Genomic DNA, 17,291 nt, shown 5'->3' with positions numbered 1-17,291 from the left:
TGTGTGTTATTCACAGGGACGGGCACGTTTCTTCTTGGTCCTCCTGGAAATAATGTCTGTGTGCACCATCTGCACAGAGATCTGCGTTTCCACACCAAGAGGAGTGGATTTTTTCAGCTTTTGCCCTCACTGCGGTGCAGAGCTGCTCTGCTGGGGTGTCCTCGTGTTTCAGCCCTGCTCGAGCTGGGGAAGCGATTCTGGGTGTGCTGTTAATGTTTCTCGTGTGGGACAGGGTTTGTAAAACCTCAACACAGTGCTGTAAGGAAAACCTCTGGGAAAAGCAAGCCCCGAGGGCTGAAAAGATTGTGGTGAAGGTATGAGGGGAGGTGAGAACGCAGAGGGGCTGGGAGGAGGTCCTCCAGAGCCTGTCTCCTTGTGATCTTCTTTGTAAGGGCTGCCAGGGTTGGAAAGGAAATCCTAGAAAGAGCAGTGACAGAACTGTGCTGGCAGGAGGACTGGAGACCCTTATAAGTATCACACAGACTTTTGTATTGTATTTTTTTCCCTTCCTATTTTGATGGTTGCAATTGGAGGTTTAACCGCTGCCAGATGCAAACCAAACAGCTCAGGAAGGGCTGGTCCTCTGAGTTGGTCGCTCTCTGGGGGGAACCCATGTTTTTTTGGGGGTGCCTTGACCTCCCCATGGTGTGCAGCCCTCGGAATGTGCTGCACCCCTGTGTTGAGGCCAACCGCACTGCTGTGGGATGGAGGAGCCCCGGGAGGTGCGTGCCAGTGCTGCTGAGCAGCAAATAGATGATGGGGATGCAGCTGTCCTTCCCGTGGGAGCCACTGGTGTTTGGTGCAAGACCCAAAAAGCCTCAGAAGATGCTGAGCAGGTGTTGGAGGGTGCTGGGGACGTGGGGTCCTGCTTCTGTGCTCCTCAGCCCCAGCTGCTCCCTTACCTGGCTGCTGCCCTTCCTCATCCGCTGCCTCCTGGATGCGTATTCCAGCAGAGGAAATTAACGCGCATTAAAAGTGGATGAACTTTGTCAAATACAATTTCTTGACAAAAAAAAAATGGAAAGGAATTGATTTTGGAAGACAACCGAGTTGTAGTGTTAATTATAAATGACTGTATAGGCGTTTTTGGGTGAAACTGCAGGCGTTATTGATTCCTGCTGGCAAGCACGCGGCTCTTCCGCTATCTGCAGGAATTCAGCAACACGAGAAAGTTCAATAGTGCTAACTCGGGCAGTGCCCTCCCTGTTTTTCCTTTGTTCTCAGATATCTGCAAGGTTTGTGGGTCAACAAGCTGGCTTGAGACAGCTTGGGTAGAAAAGCAAAGAGGCAGAGCTCATCAAAAGCATTCAGATTGAATGCTGAGAGGGCAAAACCAAGCTGCCAAAGTCTGACGTGAGGAGATGGTGTCAAGCAGCACATGGAGGGGTGAGCGTGGCCATGATGGTGAGCTCCTCCTGCTGCCAAGGCGCTTCATACAGGGCAGCAGGAAACTATTCTGCAGGGCTGGGAGCATGTCCTGGAGCTGCTGTGTTAATGTGGTTAGGAGAAAAGCAATCGTCCTCTGGCTGCTGGTAAAGCCTCCTTCTGGACTTGGTGCATCTGAGGCTTTCCAAGAGCAAAAGAGGGGAGACAAACCCGGCGAGCGTTTCGTCGTGCACCCAAGTTCCATTACAGTGTTTGTGGCTGAAGCTCTCGGAGCTGAGATGAAGCGTACCACTGAGCAGCTTTCCGCTCGACAGAAAATGCAGTAGGTGCTTTTAACTTTGGGTAAAAACTAAAGCTTGCGATTCAAAGGGAAGCTTTCATATGATCTGGCATAGCACAGCGTGGCTGGGAAGGCGAAGACGTAAACACACGCCTGCACACACATGCACACACATTTTTCCAGCGATGGAGGCAGGCGGGAAGTATTTGATAGGTTTTGTCTGATTTTTGTATTGGCATTAACACAAAGTTGTCTGGGTTAAGTAGCTTTACTCCTAAATCCATGATACGATGCAATTTCCACCTAGTATTTAATCTTCCATCTATGCTCATTCTCTCAATATTTTATGCTAAGCTTCAGTATTTGCTTAAGTCTTGGCCCCTTCCTCTCTGCAAAATGATGAACACTTTTTAATTAGAAGCCTGATAAGCTGCAGGAAATAGATTTTTGGTTTCGCTGGGCCCCGCTGACTTGTCTGGGGCGGTGTCAGTGACTGTCTCCTTACTGGCATTTGTCTGTTAAAGCCCGCTGCCTAGCTCACAAAACATTTTGCAGCCGATGCCGCTCCATTATGCGGAGCGGCCAGACACTCGTGCGAGCCTGGGGAAGGACGGGCGGATGAACAGAAGTGACAGACGGACGTGACGGACGTCTGCAGCGAAGTCGTGTCAGTGGAGACGTGGGGGATGAGTGTGCCAGGACTGAGCTGGGGAGCATCTGCTCTGCCTTCCTCTGGGGAGGCTCACCCAGGTCTCTGCTTGTTCAGAGGATTCATTTTCCTAGAGGCCACTTGCTGCCAACTCAGTCAAGGCAGAGGCGTGCTGCTCGGTGCTGCTCTCCATCAGGTTGCACCGGGCAGCCGTGGGGCTTCGGGATGCTCTCTGACAGCAGCTTTACCTTGAGCTTATCTGCTCCACGGGGTGCAGCTTGCAGGAGCCGTGCCTGCACGGTAGGCTGCTGGGGTAGGACCCAGTCCTTTGCTCTCCCTTGGTTAAAAAAACCTTTTATTTTTCTCTGTGTGTATAAACCAACATTTGCAAAGGAAGACTGTGAATCCTGAAGGGTCAGCTTCTCTCTTTGGCTGTGAACAACTGAAACTCCAGAGACCTGAGCCCCGTTCTCACTCCTATTTTTCTTTGACTCTGTGCAAATCGTGCAATTGTCCTGCCACAGCTTCCCTGCTGGAGTGTGGTCAGTGTTCCTGTACTTCATAAAGAAAACAAAGGTTAAATTAATTGTTGGAGGTAGTCAACTGTTGCAACGATGGGTTTCATAAGTGCACCTAATAACAGGCTACTGGCCAGCTGGTAAATACAGCTGGGGTGATTAATAACTTCATTTCACTGCTGCATGCAAAATCTTGGCCATGCTTCACTTGAACAGAAACTGCAATCAAGTCCGCAGCTTGCAGAGCTGCAGTCAGTTGTCCTGCTTGATGCACTTAGTGAGTCGCTTTTAATCACTGCTCATCAATTAACAAGATAAAGCTGCTCAAACTCCAATGCCTCTCTGCCGATAAATAAGGATTTCAGCCAGGGATCTCTCTTGCTATTTTTAAAGGTGAAACTTGTACGCTTAGCTTGCTGCAGCTTAGAAAATGCCGAGGTCCTCGGTGGTGGGGGAGCCTCACCCATCCCTTGGGGCTGTGAGTCGGGGTCCAGGCTGCAGAGGGAGGTTTTGCCTGGGAGTCACTGCTGGGGAACTCGAGTGGGCAGGCTTTGTGGTGCTGCGGGGTGGATTTGCCTGAGTGCTGCTGGGGAGGGGGAATTAAGGCTGTCCCGTGACAGCTAACTAGGAAACCATGTCTTTGTCAGGCCTCTCTGTGACCCTAACTGCCCCTGCTCTCCCTGTGTCCACGATTGTGCATGGGAGAGGATGCTGCTTTTGGCTTTTGATAGAGTCATCTGCTCGTGTCCGGGAGCTGCAGCAGATGCGTCTGCAAGAGGAACCCTTCCCGGGGGTGCGGCGTGCCAGCCTACCTGCCAGCCTGCAGCACGAATCCACGCTGCTTGCGCTGCTGCTGGCTGGGCTGTGTGTGCGTGCAGTGTGGGAGCAAGGAGGGAGCGTGGTGCTCTTGGTGAAACGAATCAGGAATGCCTGGCGGACGGGAAGCATCTCGCGTGGGCAGAGATGATGGAGATGGAGAGAGGCAATTAATTTGTCTGACCCACCCAGCTGCTTCTCTTTGGCTCCTAGCTGAGGCATTATTTGATTTTATTATTTAATAATTAAGTTGTGATGGTAGCAGAGGACAAGGATAGAAAATTGTGTACAAAAAAGAATTTCATTCTATAAATTGATGGCCTGCTCTCTCGAGAGCTGTCACATACCCAGTGCAAAAATGAGCAGTGCAAAATAACAGGGATGCCTAAAACAGCTGGGGTCCGACAGAAACACTTACGAGATGAGGTGGAGGAGACAGGGAGTTTAGCTGAGAAAAGAAACTGCGATGCACGTACGATGCATCAAATGTTCCAGGGCGCTTTTGTTCTCCTTCTGGAGCATGGGAACAAAGGAACAAAATTACCAAGTGTGCAGAAAGTATCGAGATTGCAGCACTCCTTGTTACTGGCTGTGATTTCACTAAAGAATTTGGCAACTTCTAAATCGTTTGGGCATTGGTATGTGTTGCAGGAAGGTCAGGGGAGTTCTGCTTCGTCCTGATCTGGAGAAGACTAAAAAGAAGGTAAAGGCTGTGGGTTGCCAGACTCCAGCCCTGCAGGCAGGGTGAGACCTCCCTGGGGGTGGCTGTGATCGTACCAGGGGCTGTGCAGCAGCTGGGGCTGAGCCCCACAGCGTCATGGTGCCTGTGATCCTGGGAAGTACAGATGGAGGTGTTTCATGCAGTTATTAGCTGACATACTGTCTGAGAGAGGCTTTTGTACGCTTACTTCTCCTAGCTATCAGAAGGCAGGGAAGAACTGCCTGAAAGATGCTTCTAATTGAAAACGTTCAATTTCCTAACGCGAGATGTCAAATTTATGTGACTGCCAGGCTCGCCGTTCACTCTGGGCTGTGACGGCCGTGTATTCACTGCTTTTACTGCTCAGGTCCCATCAAGTTTGTAAACAAGATTGATTTTTCTGTTCCGCCTGACAAAGGGTACGAGCAGCAACCTGATGCTGGCGTTCAGGCTTTGATGCCATAACAAGCAGCTTCTCCCAGTGGAGTGCGATGGATGAGCAGCAGCAAAGCCCGCGGGGGCTCAGCCCAGCCTGGGGTCTGCATGCAAACACCACGGCGTGCCTGAAGCGCTGTGGGATCCCTGGCTGATGGTATTTGTGCCCCATGTTGTGGTCAGTACAGCTGAACCAAAGGAAATGCAAGCTAAATACATTGCTATGCTTATTAGTGTAACAGTAGTTTTGCTTTGGTTTCTCAAATATTAAGAGGAAGCTGGAAGTTTTGGAAGTAATTTAAGCACCTGCTAGTTTTGTGCGTGTTATTTAGCACCCTAAGCAGGGAATGACATTTATTGCGCATTATGGCACGCCGTCTTAATATTACTCCTCGGCTGTGTTTGTCAAGCCTGTGCTTTTAAAGGTCATCTTTATCTGGTCCTGGAGGCGTGCAGCCTGCGAACTGGGAGAGGCAAGGCTGCTGGCTCTCCAGTCCCACGCTGGGCTGTTTTTTCATTTTTTTTTTTCCCTCCATTTTAAACAATTTTACTATTCAGTTTTACAATGGAAATGTAGCATTGAGTCCCCATCTCTTGGAAAATACTCATTTCCATTCCAGATACCAGGAAGCCTCTCTTCATTACTTGGGCACAACTGCAAGTCTGCTGCTTTCTGGGGGCTTTGCTTGCACTGGGTGACAGAGACCTTGTGTGGCAAGATTTGAGGCTTTCAGGTGGCTACTGAAGGGCTGCATCTGATACGTAAGAAAAGCAGAAATCTCTCCCGTGCGTTGCTGCTCGTGGCTCTGCCAAGCAGCTGGCTGTCCCAGTGCCAGCAGCCGGGGGCGAAGGGACCAGCGGGAGCCACAGCGGCAGTGCTGGCTCCCCCCCTGTCCACGATCAGAGTGCGCTGAATTTCTAAAAGCAGATGAAATAATGTCCCCCGTAAACGTTTGCTCGTTTTCAGCATCCCGTGCAAGAATCTTCTCTGCCCCAGTGCTGCCTGGTGCTTTGTCCTCAGATCACAGCCGGAGCTGCCAGTTTTATGTCACGCAGAAAGCTAATGAACCGGAGTGCACTGGAATAATCTGCTTTAAAAGGAACGGTCTCAGCAGCCAACTCCTTAAAAATGATGAGAGAGGGGACTGTGTTCAGGGAGCTGTTCGTCTAGGAACTTCACAAGCCTGAATATTCAGGGAGCTGATGAAGGGGTAGCAGGCAGCAGCCCCACACCACCGAGATGAAGCCAAGCAGAATGCGTTTGTTTGCAGGCTGCTTCCTTTTCAGATGTTGTTTTAAGGTCAAACTGAAGCTATTGCAAACCGCTTTATGGGGTTTTGCAGCCTGTTTTCTGTTGGTTTTGTAAAATAACATGTTTTCCATGCGGAACTAGCTCCTGGGTGTCCTGCTAGGGGTATTACTTGTACTCTGCGTGCTGCTTGTGGTAAAGATCAAGCAAATCCTTGACCACTGTGTGAACCACTTACTTGTATGAATATCAAAGACGCTTTTCAAAGGATAAAGGAAGCCTGTGTATGGCCTAGAAAAGCCAATTTCTGCTGCTGTCGTTTGGCTTCGGTACATACCTCACTGCCTGCAGTGACTGCTGCATAATCTGTAGTGATGAACCCGCAGCTGCCAGCGACGTGGCCTTGTGGCTTGGGTTTCTACACAAGGCTCTGGTGACTGATGAGTTCTCCAGCTTCTCAATTTGCCATATTCTTCCCCTTTTTGGGTTGTTGCTAAGTCTTGCTGCGTCTCCTGTGTAATTTCTGCTCTGCTTACCTGACTGTGCACACTAAACCATGTATTTTCTGTATCCTGCCTCCTTCTGCAGCTGCCTACTCCTCCAAATCCCCCCATAGCCTCCAGCCCCCTTCATGCATCGCTCCTGCTGGTGTCCAGCCAGCGGACATGGCTCCTCCTGTGCCTCTACAGCCCCTTGAAAGGGTCCCACAGCCCTGGAGGTCAGCTCAAAGTGACAGCATCAAAATGTCCATTGTGGATCAAACCAAATGAGCATCTCTCTGGGTGCCAGGATCATGCAAACACTCATAGAAAGTAGCTCAGAGGGTGATGTCTGCTGGCCAGCAGCAGGCAAAGGATGTCCCAGGGAACAGGGCAGTGCAGTCATCAGCTGTGGCCCCCCCTTCAGCTTGTGCTGTTCTTTCTGTAACTTCCTCTCTCTCTTTCCAGCGTGCCTTCCCGGGTTTTACAAGCTTTCGCTCCGTCTTCCTCTCTGCTCTCCTTGCCCTGAGCACAGCTTCACACACGAGGAAGCCTCCACGTTCTGCTCGTGCCAGAAGAACTACTCCAGGTCCCCATCAGACCCTCCATCTGCCTCCTGCACGCGTACGTCTCGCTGAAGCGCTGGCTCTTTGTAAAGCAGAGGGCAGGACTGCGGGGAGTATGGAGGGGTCTCCTTCTTCCATGGGGCTCCCAAGCCGAGCCTGAGGGCTGGTGAGGAGGACACGCAGGCAGGCTTGCAGGCACTCACTGGTAAAACTAGGGTTCAGTCATGTAGTTAATATAGTTTGCAGATTTTAATTAAATGGCCTCTAGTTAATTGGATTGGACGCCAGCTCCTCCAGTGATGGATGTGATAGAAGTGCCTGCGCAGCGGTGAGGAGCTCGCTCTGCCCATGGGTGGCTGGGCTTGAGCCTGGCTGGGATGGCAGGGAGAGGTGCCCAGCATGGCTGGATGCTGCCCACACTTCCTGCAAGCTGTGGCTGGTTGCTCAGGGCACGTTCCTTCAGTGAGGAGCCTGCTGTGGGGTTCTCCATCCTGAGAGCCCACCTGTGGCCGCTGCCTGAGGACCCGGGCTTGCTCCCCCACCACCAGTGTCCCTGCTGATGTCCCCAGACCCCAGCTGCGGAGAAGCCATAGGTTCACACTTGATCCCAGGCAGCTCATAGAATCATTAAGGTTGGAAGAGACCTGCAAGATCATCTGGTCCAACCGTCACCCACTAACCCATGTCCCTAAGCACCACGTCCAATCTCTCCTTGAACACCCCCAGGGACGGTGACTCCACCACCTCCCTGGGCAACCCGTCCCAACGCCCGACCGCTCTTTCTGAGGAGAAATGTCTCCTCATTTCCAGCCTGAACCTCCCCTGGCACAACCTGAGGCCATTCCCTCTGGTCCTATCCCTGGTTACCTGTGAGAAGAGGCCGACCCCCAGCTCCCCACACCTCCCTTTCAGGCAGCTGCAGAGAGCAATGAGGTCTCCCCTGAGCCTCCTCTTGTCCAGCCCAAACCCCCGCAGTTCCCTCAGCCGCTCCTCACAGGACTTGTGCTCCAGGCCCTTCACCAGCTTCGTAGCCCTTCTCTGGACACGCTCCAGGGCCTCGATGTCCTTCTTGTGCTGAGGGGCCCAAAACTGAACACAGGACTCGAGCTGCGGCCTCACCATGGATGTTCCTCTCCTTCCAGGTCCTCCATCGGCCCCGAGGGACCTCGTCTACAGCCTGCGGCGTTCCTCGCTGGTCCTGCAGTGGAGTGCCCCCGCGGATGCAGGCGGCCGCAGCGACCTGACCTACAGCCTGTGGTGCGGTCGCTGCCCGGCGGCACGGGGCGGCTGCGAGCAGTGCGGCAGCGGCGTGGGCTTCGTGCCGCAGCAGACGGGCCTGGTGGAGCGCACCGTGACGCTGGTGAACCTGCTGCCTCACGCCAACTACACCATCCGTGTGGCGGCCCTCAACGGCGTCTCGGCCGTCAGTCCCCTGGCGGGGCAGCAGTACGCCGAGGTCAACGTCTCCACTGGTCTCGCAGGTACTGTCGGGGGGGGGTGAGGATGTGGTGCTGGAGGAGCTCCAGGTGCTTGTCCTGTCACCTGCTGCCCTTGGTGCCCTCGAGATGCTCAGCAGCTGGTGATGGCCTGGGCTGGGAGAGGGACGAGGCTGCTCCGAGCAGGTTCAGGATGAGTTACAGGTCACCATAATACCTTCAAATAGACAATGTCTTCAGCCCATTCATAAAGAGTAACTCAGATATTAGTTACCCTTTGGGAACAGAAATGATTTTCTCTTTTCTATGCTGGCCTGCAGCACAATTTCTGGCAGTAAGTGTCCCACCTGAGGTTTCAAATTTTGTCCCCTTAGCACAAGGGGAAGCAAGCATCCCTTCTGCCTGTGGCCCTGGCTGGCTGCAGGGGGCTCTCTGCTCAGCTGTTGGCCATGCCTGGGGAAAAGCAGCGTTGGTTTGTCGCGTCCTTGTCTGCTCCTCTGTGGCTACGTTATTAATTTGCATGAAAACCCTTTGCCAAGCCACGGTTAATGGAGACAGATGATCCTCACATACCTCTTGGCAGGAATTGGCCAACAATTTCATCTGAAGGGATTAAACTTTGATCTTGTTATAAATAATTTTCCCACCACTTGATCAAACGGTTTTGCCTGTGTTGTTGCTTTCTCCCCTATCATCATTTCCGTGAATCTGCTTGGTGGACACTGTGCCACAGACCGCCCTCAGCAGAGGTGTCATTCTTCATTAGGATCGTTGCTGCTCAAGGAGAGGTTTTGCTCTGGGAAGAGCCCAGGTTATTCCTGAGCCAGCATAGGGCGAGAGCTTAACGGTGTCTGGTAAGGAGGGATTTCTGCAGAGGCTCCTGTGTGGGTGGCGGGGCAGAGCCTGGGACAGGAGGCAGGTTAAGGGCAGCAGGTCCCTGCCCTCCAAAGGGAACAAAGCAACAAGTCCGTGACACCAGCCCGTGCCTTAGCTCTGAGGCTCTTCGGTGCAACTTTTCATCTGGGTAAGTGGGAATCTCAGCCCCTTACTCTATGCTGTATATACTCCCGAAGGAATTGAAGTATGCGTAAAGAATATGGCATAATTAATCTTGTAATCTGCTCCAAATCAATGTCGCTTGTCGAGCTGTCAAGCCTCCGGATGCAGATGGTGGCTCAGAATTAGCTGAGCAGCTGAGGTTCAGGAAGCTCCTTGAAAGCCTCGAGTGGTTTGCTGCTGAAGGTGTCCCTTCCCAGGCTGGAGCTGCTCCTTTCTCCTGCCCCGCTGGCCGGAGCCCTGGGGCTGCTCTTTGTTCAAGCCCAGCGCAGGAGTGCCGGATGGGGCTGGAGATAAGGAGAAAGCGAGACTTCAGGGATGCCTGAAGCAGAGGTGGCTTCTTTCATGGCTGCGATACGATGGTCTCAGGGATGTCATTGGCAGCAGCAGGAAGGCTCTGGCTCCAGATATGCAGATTCAGAGGAAAAAATTAAACAAAGAAACAAGACCCTATTTAGCTGTCAGATCCCGGCTCCTCTAAATATAGCTCTAAGTGCAGCTTTCACACTGCCCTTCCCCTTCAGCATTCACAAGAGGGAATTAGCAGTTGTTCATTGTATTTGCAGGGGAAAAGAAAAGATGCTATTTAGTCTGCAGGAGGCAAAATTAATACCTGTGTTTTTTCTAATCTGGCCCCAGCATGGGACTAAACAAAAGTGTTTGAGGACTGAACGGAGCTGTTTACCTGCAGCAGTGGAGCAGCATTAGCTATGTAAATGTACGCTGTGGGACAATGTCATTTATATTCCCGGCAGGGATCGGCTCCTATCTTAAAGGGCTTTTAAATCTGTTGCAGATTAATAATGCAGCCAGTGCAGAAAGGCGTTCTCCTCTCTGGGATGGTGGAGAAGTGGATCGTGCTGAACGGGGGGCTCTGAAGCAGGCTGCTCCATGCACCCCAGCAGAGCTCCCAGAAGGGGCAGTGGGTGGCACTGGAGCCTTGCAGCGGCTCCAGCATGGTTTTTCTTGGAGGCTCCCTGCTTCCTTGGAGCTTGCCCTGTGCTTTGCCACGTGCTTGGGCTCTTCAGGCTTCCTGGGCACCTCTGGGATGCTGGTGTGCAGCTCGCAGCTCTCTGGTGCCAGTTCACACGAATTAACAGGTGCAAATTGCTGCTTCTGCTCTGCCGTGTGACCCTGTGGTCAGTCAGGTTTTGCCTCTAAGCAATTAGTGATTGCACTAATCAGGGCCCTGGGGTGCATAATGCCATGGGGTGAAGCAGAAAAGGGGTCTGCACCAGAGCACAGTCACTCTCCGTCAGCGCTCCCCGGGGGCTCGCAGCCCTGCCTTGGCATCTCTGCGTGCCTCGAGCTCTGTCTGGGCAAAGATCTTCCACTGCCTGAGCTCTGACGTGACTTCATCTTTCCTTGCTGGCTCTTTGACCTCAGGGCATCACCTTCATCCGTGCTGTAGCTGTGGGTTTGGCAGTGCTCAGCTCCTGACCCCTGTCTCCCCCGACAGAGCTGCCTCTGAAGCCTGCTGTTTGCAGGGAGCGATGCTCAATTACCATGTTATTAATGGACACAAAATGGACACTTAAACCAGATAATTAAAGCTCATTTCTCAGGACAAAGATGAGTCAACGGGCTGCAAGCCCACTGTCTGTCCTGGCCTTGGAGCCTCCATGTCCTCGATGGCGCTGCTGCCTGTCTCCTCCAGACTCTCGCTTGGACGCCATGGGCTGTCCAGGCAGGATGCGGTGCCTGTGCCTGGTTTTGTGCCTTTGCTGCTGGCACAGCGGCTAACGGAGAGGAGGAAACCCAGATGCAACGGAGTGGAGTGTATAAAACCAGGCAGAGTGGTGAATAATTTAATGTTTGCTTTTTCAGAATAGAGGCGATGTTCGGGGAGCTTAAAATATTGATGGGCAACACATTTCTTTTTCTCCACAGTGTGAAATGCTTTATAGTCTGTGTGATTTTCTTTAATCCCTTTTAAGCGTGTTGGAGGCTGGTCCCTGCTTTCCTGGCATGTGCCACGAGCGCTGCTCCACGGCAAAGCACTCAGCAAGCGTGATTTTTCCTCATGGCTTTGTTAACAGCCAGGACCACTTGTTCATGTTTTCGCAGTCCGTTTGCTGGATACAGAGATACGGGAGGGCATCTGTGTGATGTCTTATTGATGGGAATCAAATAAAACAGCAAGGAGCACTTAACTTAGTTTACAGGAGCAAAAACCAAACAAAGTGTCAGGCTGGCTTTGGGAGCGTGCTCTGCCTGGCCTGGCGGGGCTGTCAACAACCTTTTTGCCTTGCTTCATGCTGCTGGAATGAGTTTGCTCCTCCTCCTTTACGCGTGAACAATTTGATATCCCCTTAAAGGTCAGCTCTGGGGCCAGCGTATTTATTTGGAGAATTATTTTTTAAAATGTCAAACCATGTTTAGGCAGATCACGGTGAGGAGGGAGCAGCGTGGAGGGGCCGTGGGCACGAGCCCTGAGCTCCCTGCTCGCCCCTCAGTGTGCGGGGCTGCAGCTCAGGTCCTCGTGTTCTCAGAAGGAGCCGAGAGGACTCAGAATCAAGGAGCAAATCATCGTGAATAAAACATCAGGAGGACGTTTTTCTGCAGCAGAGATTAATGAGCTAAGTAATAAATACGAAATTTCACAGATACTTGAGTTTACTTTCCAGGGACTTGTTCCTCTCCACGGGAGTCCCGGTGGGGCAGCCAGGGTCCTGCTTTGATGGAGAAACAGGGGGGGACTGCAAACAGCTCATTCCCCACGCAGCTTTCCCTGGGCCTGCTGTAGGGCTGCGGGTGTAAGTGGCTGAATTGGTCACTGCAGACCCTTTACTCTGGTGTTCAGACCCCCTAATGTTTGAAGGATGACACAGGTGGAAGGCTTTCCTTGGCGCGGGGAGGTCGTTTTTCCTAATTAATCCAGAGCACAATAGGGCTCCAACAGAAGCACCAGGCACAGATTTTATTTTCCCTGCTAAAACACGCAGTGCCTGTCTTGAGGAGCATCCTCTGCAGCAAAGACCGATGCCCTAGCATCTCCTGCATCCTCCCTGCTCTCGCAGAGCGAGCAGTGGGTGTGCTGGCCACAGGCAGAGCATCGCGTCCGTGCTGCTTCTGTCTTGCTCTGGGTGAGCATCGCTTCCTTGGCAAGCTCCAGCCATGCTGCAGACGCTCTGGCAGCTCCAGCCAGCTTTTTGCTGGCCTGGAAGGCTGGGGTGTTGGGACAGGCTGCAGGCACGAGAAGGGGCTCGGGGAAGGAGCCGGCGTGGTGAGAGCAGGCAGAGTTGGCAAGTGCATCCTGCACAGGGAGATGAGCTAAATGGGAGCAGAAAGGCCAGGGAGGAGGATCCAGCGTGCAGTGTGCTAGCTAGAAACAAACAGCTGGCTTCGGGAGCAGGCAGGGCAGGCAGCTCTGCCCAATTCCCAACTTTTGTGCAGGGTGGGATGGCGAGGGGGAGAGCTTGCACAGGGCACCAGGGTGGACTTGGTGTCTCCTACCAGCCCACAGTCTGTATTCTGTATCTCCTGGACATCGTTAGCAGCAGGCGCAGAGCACTCAATGTCAGCCGGTACCCCTGCAGCACCATGGGTGGAGGGTGCCATTAGGTGTTTTTGCCTTTTTTTTTTTTTTTTTTTTTTTTTTTTTTTTTTGGGGTAGAGCCTTACTTGCTGCCCAGTTCCTAAAGCAGTTGTATTTGGACGGTCTTCTCTTGTTGGACGATCACCAGCTGGGAGTTTGCCCTATTCCAGTCCTGGTTCAGAGAGAGGGAAGTGCGGTCTGCACAAGGTGCATGCCCTTCAGCCATTCAAATTATTAAAGTTTTTACTGTGACAACAGAGGACAAAAGCAGAAAAGAAGTGGCCATGAATGTGAGGGTAGTGATAAAACCGCCTCTAACCCGTGCTCTCCTCGTTGCAGTTATTAATTTGGCTGTTCCTAACAGGCAACCCGGGCTTGGCAGTGTGATGTTCCCAGGCAGGCAGGCTGTGCTGGGGGGTGGGTGCTGGGGATGCTCTGCCTCTGCCATCACCCTTTTTTCCTCTCCACTCTTCCAGCGCCAACTCCCGTCACCGACATCCGCACGGATAAAATCGAGCAGAAGAGCATCTCCTTGTCGTGGCAGGAGCCAGGCTTCCCAACCACCAACAGCACCGAGTACGAGGTCAAGTACTACGAGAAGGTAGGGCTCTGGGGACGTGCCTGGGCTCTGCCCATGAAGCATCCCAAATGCTTCTGCGTGTGGCCGTGCTCCTGCTGCTCTCAGCACCCTGCGGCTTAAACAGTGTGCGGTGGAAAATGGGATGTACGTGCGGGGACTGCGGCACGGCGATGATTTTACTGGCACCTAAGAGTGGCAGGAGCGCTTCCAACGGGTGCCAGTAAAGGCTTTTCCTCTCCAACAGCCTTATGCAATCTGCTTATGTAAGTTTTAGGAAATTTGGGTTATTTGTAGAGTTTATTTTAATTAGAGTTTTTTTTTTTTTTTTACCCCATCTGTGCAGCAAGATTTCATCTAGTCCTAATGTTGACATCTCCCTGGGAGAAAGAGTAAAGCTAATAATTTGCGTTCATTCATTCTTCGGATGGCTTTTTTTCAAGAATATTAGAAATCCGGGGTTTGGGTGCTTGCCATTAACCAGCTAGGAAGTATAAACCATACGGTCTTTCCAGATCTGTGATGAGGTGACACCTATATTCATAGCCTGTTCTCTCGGAAAGTGTTGGACCTGTGGTCTTCACTGCTTTAGGACCGAGTCCCACCAAACCCATGACTTCAGCGAGCTGTGAGTGGCCTGGCGCACTGGAGGGGACACGAGCAAACATTTTTATGACAGCCTGTTAATTCAAAAAATAGCTCTTATTTGACAGACACAGTGGGATGAGAATTTCAGAAAAGATACCAGTGGGCAGAGAGCAGGGACAAAGCTCTAAATCAAAATAAATGCAGTTTATGACACAGTTCTGCAAATTACCTTATCTGCGTGTGCTCAGGCTCGTTATGAAACTGATTGCTTGTCGAGCAAACCGTGCAGGTGACATGTTGGCATTCTGTATTTAGAAACAAGCTACCTTGAAGCTGATTCATATTAATATGATTTTGAGCATCTGATAGATTTGAAAGGAGGAATCTGGGAGTGAGGGCGAGCGCTGAGCATAATACGGTAATTCCTTTGCAAATGGGCTGCAGCAACAAGATACTCAGGGTATGTGAAATGAGGAAACATCCTGCTCGGGTAGAAAATTTAAACTACAGTTTAGCAATTATTCACTGCAATGAGGCTTTTGATGCTGACAGGAAAATCAACTTAGTTCCTAATCTATGCTTTTAAAGCCATACTTGAACTACGGAGATTCGAGTGAAGGAGCGCATCAAACAGAAAACCCATTTCACGGTGACATCCCCAGCCCCGGGAGCTGCAGGATGTGCCGCTGCCACCGCCGTGCCTCGTGCCAGAGCGCGGGGCTGGTCCGGAGCCCAGCCTGCTGCTAGCTGCACGAAGGCTCTGGCTGTCGCCGTCTCCCTTGGTCGAAGCAGAGACATCTCCAGGTCTCTGGGCAAGGGAATAAAAGCCCGGGGAACAGGACCATTAGCGAATGCATCTGCCAACTGCGATTACTCAGTGTGTGCTAACGCACGCTTATTTACTCCCGAGAGAGCATCCCTGTTGCTGCTGCCAGCAGCTCCCGGAGCTCAGCACCCTGCAGCCGCGGCTGCTCTGTGCCCTCTCCAGCTGGGCTCTTCCCCGACGTGCCAGCTGAGTGCAGGGAGCTCAGTACCATCTCCCCACGGCTTCGCCCCTGTATCGAGCAGCGCAGGTCGGTGTGCTTGCACACATTTGCTGTGGCACCTCGTCCTCAGCCCTGCACCATTGCCCAGTGCGGTTGCTCTCCTGCTGCGTGCATGCGGCGCTGAGAGCATCTGAGGCTGGTCCTGGCGTGTGGGGGGCGGGTGGAAGGGATCTCACAGAGCTCCAGGCCACCTGAGGCAAGAAATCGCTGGTACCTGTGTGTGGTTGGTAGATCAAACCCATCAGGTGGGGCAGTGACAGTGCTGAGATAAAATCACTGCAGGTGTGGCACGGGGGGTTGCTGGTGGGGCAGGAGCAGGTCTGTTTGTTCTCACTGGGGCTCAAGAAGCCGTAGCAGGGGAGTAGGAAAGGGTCTGAGGGTGCCAGCAGCTTAGCCCCCCCATTTGGGGCAGTGCAGGGGGGCCAGGAGGGATGGAAAGGAGTCATGCAGGGAACACAGCTGCTTCCCACCGCCCCGTCCTCCTCCTGTCTTCATAGCACATCATCTGGCCCTGCCATTTCACGTGATCTACCCATGTAATTTCTATTAAGGAGCCATCTAGGAAATGCATCCTTTCTGTTAAGGGCTGTGCTGGTGGGACCTGGCGGCGAGGCGGAGGTGCGGCTGGGCTGGCGGGACCGTGGCGCAGCTGCTGGTCCCATCCGATGTCGGGCATCTCATTATTTCGCAGGATCAAAGGGATCAGAGTTACTCGACCGTGAAAACCACATCAACGGCTGTGACAGTCAATAACCTGAAGCCTGGCACCCTCTATATCTTCCAAATCCGGACGTCTTCCTCGCAGGACTACGGCAACTACAGCCCTAGTATCGAAGTGGAGACGCTGGCAGAGCGTGAGTGGCGGCGATGCTCGTGGTCCCTCGCACACACAGGATGCTCCTGCTCGTGATGCTGCTGGTTTCACAGTGTTGGTTTCTCTCCCCTTTGAGTGAGACTCATTTTGCCACCCTGGATCTTAGAGCAGGTGCTTTCCAGGACTTGCTTTTAATCGCATTTTCCCATTCTGTTTTAACACGATTGCTGCTGCCGGCCTGCCTGGCCTGGAGGTTTGTGTCCTTCCTGTGCAGCATCAGCGAGGACAGTCAGTCTGTGGCTCTTCTGCTCTGCTCTGGAGGCTGGGCATGGTCTCTGTTTTTTTTTTTTTGGATCACCTAAGAAAGCGCCCGTGGAGTGGATTTTGCTTTCCCTTGGTGTGGCGTTAGCACCAGAACAGATCTCACCGGGGGCCAGCAAGCAGGCACCGGAGGGGAGCACATCAGTCCCTGCCAGCGCAGTGACAGAGGGGACGATGCCAGCCCAGGCTCTGTGCAGCTGTGGCAGGCGCTGCAGAGCCGGGGTGGCTACAAAGGGGGGGACAAGAGCAGCTCAGGCAGAGATCTGGTGCAGGATGCGTGCCCCAGGCACGGGGCGGCTGCTTGCACCCGCTGCCGCCGGGCTCGCCGGGCACTCAGCTTCTCGGTCCCGTGGCTGAGTAAGGGCAGCCAGCATCAGGGTTATTTAGTAGGGTTTTACTTTTCACAGTTTCCATTCATAACTGTAGGCCAGAAGCATCTTATTTCACTGCCTAAAAGAGGGCTTGGAGAGATGGTAGGGTTTCAGTTTAATAACCTACCCTGGCTTGAAATGAAAGCCCTGAGATGGCTGGCTCAGTACGACTCTCACAGATTGTGTTTAACAGGGCTTTAAATTGCATCCATTTACCACACAGAAGACATTTTCAGAATGAATTGAAGCCAATAAAAACTTTATATAGAATGTAGCTTTCTAATGCCCCTGTTTGCAAAAGCAGGAAGGGGAGGGATGAGCGTGGTGAAGGAAAACCGTTGGTAAACCATCGATTTTAAATTGTTCTCCCCACCAAGCAGGAACTTTTGCTCAGTGCTGACTGGTGGCACCAGCCTGAGATTTGAGAACTGGTCCAGGGTGTGAATCCTCATGTGGATGGGGAGAA

General features: G+C 52.5%; 1 protein-coding gene across 1 annotated transcript in view; it reads left to right on the top strand.

Moving 5' to 3' along the window:
- Positions 1-17,291, top strand: part of EPHA10 (EPH receptor A10) — a 38,300-nt gene that overhangs the window by 12,086 nt on the left and 8,923 nt on the right. Inside the window, exons 4-7 of the mRNA XM_035562187.1 lie at positions 6,981-7,136; positions 8,221-8,559; positions 13,585-13,709; positions 16,011-16,173. Coding sequence (XP_035418080.1) covers positions 6,981-7,136; positions 8,221-8,559; positions 13,585-13,709; positions 16,011-16,173 — 783 coding nt within the window. The remainder of the gene's footprint in view (positions 1-6,980; positions 7,137-8,220; positions 8,560-13,584; positions 13,710-16,010; positions 16,174-17,291) is intronic.

Source organism: Cygnus atratus, chromosome 23 (genome assembly GCF_013377495.2).
Source record: "Cygnus atratus isolate AKBS03 ecotype Queensland, Australia chromosome 23, CAtr_DNAZoo_HiC_assembly, whole genome shotgun sequence".
In the NCBI taxonomy this organism is placed as follows: domain Eukaryota; kingdom Metazoa; phylum Chordata; class Aves; order Anseriformes; family Anatidae; genus Cygnus; species Cygnus atratus.
Note: the sequence above shows the minus strand (reverse complement) of the source record. Positions and strands in the feature narration are given on the sequence as shown.